Source organism: Prosopis cineraria, unplaced genomic scaffold (assembly GCF_029017545.1).
Source record: "Prosopis cineraria cultivar Desert tree isolate PC_DT_omini unplaced genomic scaffold, ASM2901754v1 PC188, whole genome shotgun sequence".
Taxonomy (NCBI): Eukaryota; Viridiplantae; Streptophyta; class Magnoliopsida; order Fabales; family Fabaceae; genus Prosopis; species Prosopis cineraria.
Window position 1 is genome coordinate 24,148 of NW_026555515.1, and position 5,724 is coordinate 29,871.

Here is a 5,724-nt window from a genome sequence, read left to right on the forward strand (position 1 = left end):
TCATGAATTAATTATTATTAAAATTTAGATAAAAAATTAAGTCTGATTGTTGATAATTTAAAATAAATTATTATTAAAATTTAAATAAATATTTATTAATAAAATATTAACCATATAATAAATATTTATTTAAATTTTAATAATAATTGATCCTTCACAAGTATAAAAAATTTTAGTCAGTATTCATTGATTCCTATTTTTCCTAAAAAAAATCTGAAAAAATGTAAAAACGAGCGCGTCGGAGAAGAACGTTGCATTTGTGACTCTGAAACTATGTACATTTCTCTGCTACTGCCATACTGATGCCGAGCCTTTCGCATTCTCACTCTGCTTTCCCTGTCTTTCTTCCTCTTCTCTCACCCTTATCCCTGACGCTCTTCGCAATTTTCACGATAAAGCCTTTCATTTCGGGGCCCCAATTTTCGCATTTTACTGGGCGAGTGCATTGTATAATTGCATAGTTATTCCGAAAGCAACTGGAAGTAGGAGGAGGAGAAGGGAGAGGAAAGTGAAAGTGTGAGACTATGTGCAATGCGAGTGAAGCATACGCTAGCAAATTCCCCCAACAACGTAAGCAAACACTGCTCATTATCTGCTTCGCAATTCGCATCTTTTTATTCTTTTATTTTGCGTTTCAATTCGCCTGCCCTTGTTTTTCGCTCGCAGTCAGATCTCCGTCTCCCATCGTCTTTCGTCTAATCTAGCCTAGTCTTACTAATTTCTCTCCCTAAGGTCTATTTAAGTACTCTCTTTCTTTTCTAGTGCTTCTGTTTTGGTGTATTTTCTAGTTATTGTGGATTTCTTGTGGTTGTCGGTGACTCCATGCTTGCTAGTGCCTTCGATATGCCAGGAGTCCTGTTATTTATACAGAACACTTGAGTTTTGTTTGATGCGTTATTTTGTTGTTGAAGTTATGTAAAATTGTTACCTATGAAGGAAGAGTAAAGGTAATCCATCATCTGTTTTTTTTTTTTTTTTTTTATGAAGTCAGAAAATTCACTTTTATGGCATTTAAAAATTTTGCTGCTTGAAGGCGTCATCTGCCAATTTAAAAGTTTAGGAGATTCATTATCAAATTTTAAATGTGCAGATGACTGAAAATTTACAGAGGTTCTACGCAATTTTCTTAAAGACATTGACTGTTAGCTTCTGAAATAGACAGATATATAATGCGTTATGTTTTTAAGTTCCTCACATTGTCTGTGTTCTTTCTCTGGAATAAGAATGTCTTTTTTTTTTTAAGAAATACACAGGATCCAAACATTTTTTTTTTCCTTTTTAATGAATTTACTCTTGAAGCATGTTGTCCTATCAAGTTCTGGATTTTAAATAATAGCTCGCACTTGAGGCTGCAGAATTGAATTGTCTTGAGCTATTGACTCCCTGAGTGTGATTGTATTCCCCTCCTGCCTATTTTTGCATTCATGATTTGTATCTGTCAGGTGCTATATGTGATTATCAACGCACAGGCCTCATAGAATGTTCAAGCAATAACTTTCTAACATATTTAGCACTCTGTTCTGTACTTTATAGGTTAACACTGGGTGATGTATCGCGATACCAACTTTATCCTTGTATCTTTGTAGATTCAGTATATCGAATTTCTGCTAATCTATGTATCATTAACTACCTGATTTTGTTCACATTGAGTTTGTCATTGGATATTAGTTCTGGGAAATTAATCTTGCTAATTCCTTATTTTTTGAATTTTTATACCTGACAATGTATTGGCTTTTAAAGGGGCGGCCTTTTGATTGGGCTAATTTAGGACAGTTCAGGGAGAAAAACATTTGTTCACAACTTAGTTTTGCTTCTTCATGTAGTTAATGTAGTTCCTGGAAAATTGATGTCTTGAATTTATCACAAATTTTGTAGACTCATGATGAGGGGCTCGGGTTTGAAGAAATGGGCAGTGGGATTTGCACTTGGAAATGAAGGAGAGGCAACGTTGGACAGCTGAAGAGGATGCTTTATTGCGTGCTTACGTCAAAGAGTATGGCCCTCGGGAATGGAATCTTGTGTCCCAACGAATGAACAAACCCCTTAATAGGGATGCCAAATCCTGCTTAGAAAGGTGGAAAAACTACCTCAAGCCTGGCATCAAGAAGGGGTCTCTTACCGAAGAAGAGAAATCTCTTGTCATCCACCTTCAACAGATTTACGGCAACAAATGGAAGAAAATTGCTGCAGAAGTCCCTGGTCGCACTGCCAAGAGGTTAGGTAAGTGGTGGGAAGTATTTAAAGAGAAGCAGCAGAGAGAGAAAAAAGACATCAACAAAACAGTTGATCCAATTGACGACACCAAATACGATCACATCCTTGAGACCTTTGCTGAGAAGCTTGTGAAAGAACGCCCTTCCCCATCCTACCTCATGGCTGCCTCCAATGGGGCATTTATTCTCACTGATGCACCAGCTCCTCCATCAGCTATGCTTCCTTCATGGCTTTCTAACTCTAGCGGCACTTCAGCTATTAGGCCACCCTCCCCTTCTGTGACGCTAAGTCTCTCTCCCTCCACTGTGGCTGCTTCATCTCCATTTCAATGGTTACAACCTGAGAGAATGCCAGAGAATGCTCCTCCTGTTATTCAGAATGCAACACCTCATGGAACTATTTCAGGTTTTGGTGATAACATGCTTGTATCTGAGCTTTTTGAATACTGTAAAGAGCTGGAAGAAGGTCACCGGACATGGTCATCACATAGGAAGGAAGCAGTGTGGAGGTTAAGGCGGGTGGAGCTGCAGTTGGAGTCAGAGAAGGCATGTCGTATGCGAGAGAAGATGGAAGAGTTTGAAGTGAAGATTAAAGCTCTCTGGGAAGAACAGATGGCTGCTTTGGATAGAATGGAAGCCGAATACCGGGAGCAACTATCTGAACTGAGAAGAGATGCAGAAACCAAGGGGCAGAAATTGACTGAGCAATTAGCTGCTAAACACTCAAGGCTTAGTAAGCTTCTGGAGCAGATAGGTTGCAGACCCAGGCTTGCTCAGCCTAATGTAAGATGAATAAAATGGAAGCTGAATACCTCGAACAACTATCTGAACTGAGAAGAGATGCAGAAACCAAGGAGCAGAAATTGGCTGCAGAAAACTTGAGGCTTAGTAAGCTTCTGGAGCTGATAGGTTGTAGACCCAGGCTTGCTGAGCCAAATGGAAGATGAATATACTTCATCTACTTATAGCATGAATGTTAAGTGTTTGATTATTCTTATTTGATCTTGCGCCTTTTCCCCTAGAAATTTTATTTACGCAATTGTCCTACTTATATGTACAACTTGAGGATTTTATGGTATATGAGTTGATATAGGAGGCAGAGTTTTGCACCCGTCGTTATGAATATAAGCTTAGTTGTATTTCCAATTTTCCTGAATAACTTGTCCTCTTGAAGAGTATGATGATTTATTGGTTAATCAATTGATTCATTTCTGCTATCATTAATTTGGATGAACTAGACAAAAATACAAGACAAAGTAGGCTGCAAGAAAATCGAGAAATCGTGGGTGGTAGTAAAAATCTCTGAAGTTGAGTCTTCTTATCATAACTCTATTTTCTTAACATGTTCTACTTTCAGACTTGGTCCAACATAGGAGCACACAAAGTCCTGGAAGCCCGTAGTTATGCTTTTTATATGCCGAATTATAGATATAAGCTCAATTCATTCACACAAGCCAATTCCATACTACTATTTTAAAACCTATTAGCTAGTCAACTTGTAGGTGAGACTACAGATCTTCCCAAAAGTAGCCATAATATACCTCATAGGACACAAGGCCTTCAAATATTTGAGAGCAATGTTCTCCATTAGCAAACCCAAAATCTGTCATCATCCCAGCTGTATCATCTGGATACCAATTCAGTATCACTTCATTTAGTGAAGCTGGTTCCATCTCCATCATACTATTCACCCACCACTTACAGCCTTCATGTTGCTCTCAGTAACTGTCTTCCTGCTTCTGAAATTCTTCCTTTTCGTCCATCACTCTGTCACCATTCTCTACAGCTTCTATCAAACATTCAACTTCTGCATCAGCTTCCTCGTGTTCTTCTAGCACTTCTCTTAGAAGAGCTTCATCGATTTCCATGACCTCCAACTCCTCCAATTGGACCAATTCCACTAACCCCACATGAGTATTCTCATTTTCCGAGGCCATACAAGGAGGAAAGAAACCAGAGATATGGAAGAGGAAGGGAAGGATGGAAAAGAGAGACTTGTAAGTAGGACTATCTTAAATGTTTGAACACTTGCATGTTGTTGACTGGAAAGTTGTGTCAGATTTATATACGTGGAGATGTATGGTAGATGGCCATGTCTTGAAAGCTACAAGTACCTAACGTTGCTGAAAGGAGTGCATAAAGACCAAACAAAAAGGTTAGTGAGTAAAAGCGAGAAGGTCCTTATATTTCTATTTGCAGGTATCTATCTGCTAGAATACGGCATTACTCAGTGACGGCAAGTGATATTGAGAGGCACGAATTTTCTGGGATTAATGACCGGCAATTTCTTCTTCTTATCTCAGTCATTAAATGGCATATACACAAATTTGAAACATTTCCATTACAAATGTATACAATACTCTAAATTAAGGAATAATTAGTTTCTCTCAACATGGTAAATCAAGTTCAAATTTGCATTTGTAAGAGATGCTCGCATTTGATATCCAACTGTGATTTAAACATAATTACCTCTAATGTGAAGACTATAGTGCGTGAACAAAAACAAAATAATGCATTAAAGAAAAGAGAAGTGAAAACAGAGGGTTAATGTAAATATGAGAAGCAAATCTTATTCACCGTTAAATTATTTTGTTTTTTGTTGTTCTCCTGGAAGCGTGACTATGTGACTTCTGTAACCGTTAATTTTTTTTTTCTTTTTTTGACTCTGAAAAGAGAGAATTAATAGAATAAACTTGTAGCTAGTGAGTTTTATTGAAAATCTGTTGAAAGGTGAGAGTGACAAAGTTTTCTTGGAATAACGACTCAGAAACTTAAAAGGGGACAATCTATATCCCTATGACGTTTGCACAATTGGATAGAAAATTGAAATATAGGTGGTCAACATTATTTAAAATGTGGCATCAACAGCTTCCAATGTTAAAAATTAGAGTGACAAACCTCCGATGTTAAATTTTTTTAATGGTGTGTCCGGATAAATGAGAATTTTAATTTAGATTTAGACCACATTTTTTATTTGAATACACAAAAATTTATATATTTAGATTTGAAATTCATTTTTTATTATAATTTCTTTGTAATTTTAAATTTTCTCTATACTTTTATTATTTAAAATTTTAATTATTTCAAATATCATGTTCTCCTTGTGATTTTACTATCAATACATCTCTAACTCTTATATCTTTTTTCATTTCCCATCCCCTTTTTTAATGATTAAAAAATGGAGGTGAGCTTTTCACTTTTAATTTTTTTTGTTTTCATTTCAAATCTCAATTTATTTCTCTTCTTCATTAAAATTTTTTTAAACTATTCAAATAAACGATTTTAAATGCATAAATTTTAAATATAATATTTGAAATATAAGATTTTAAATCTAAAATTCAAATCCACCAAATTTAAAACTACCTAAGGTTAAATTTACAAGTCAAACACGCCTAGCTGCTCCTGCTACTGGCGGTAGCAGTGGTGGCCATAGCAGTAGTAATGACAATAGTTGCAGCAACAAGAGCAGGAGTAGCAACAACAATAATAATGGTAGTAGCGATAGTGGTAA

General features: G+C 36.3%; 1 protein-coding gene across 1 annotated transcript; it reads left to right on the top strand.

Annotated features, from left to right (window-relative positions):
• Positions 1-271: 271 nt before the first annotated feature.
• LOC129295790 (transcription factor AS1-like) lies at positions 272-3,341 on the top strand. The gene is made up of 2 exons (XM_054934357.1): positions 272-570; positions 1,876-3,341. The coding sequence occupies exon 2, from the start codon at positions 1,932-1,934 to the stop codon at positions 3,003-3,005; it is 1,074 nt and encodes a 357-aa protein (XP_054790332.1). The 5' UTR covers positions 272-570; positions 1,876-1,931; the 3' UTR covers positions 3,006-3,341.
• The last annotated feature ends 2,383 nt before the right edge of the window (positions 3,342-5,724 follow it).

Bases quoted from the DNA above. Each gene is read 5' to 3' on its own strand.
- LOC129295790 (XM_054934357.1), top strand. From the start codon at position 1,932: ATGAAGGAGAGGCAACGTTGGACAGCTGAAGAGGATGCTTTATTGCGT.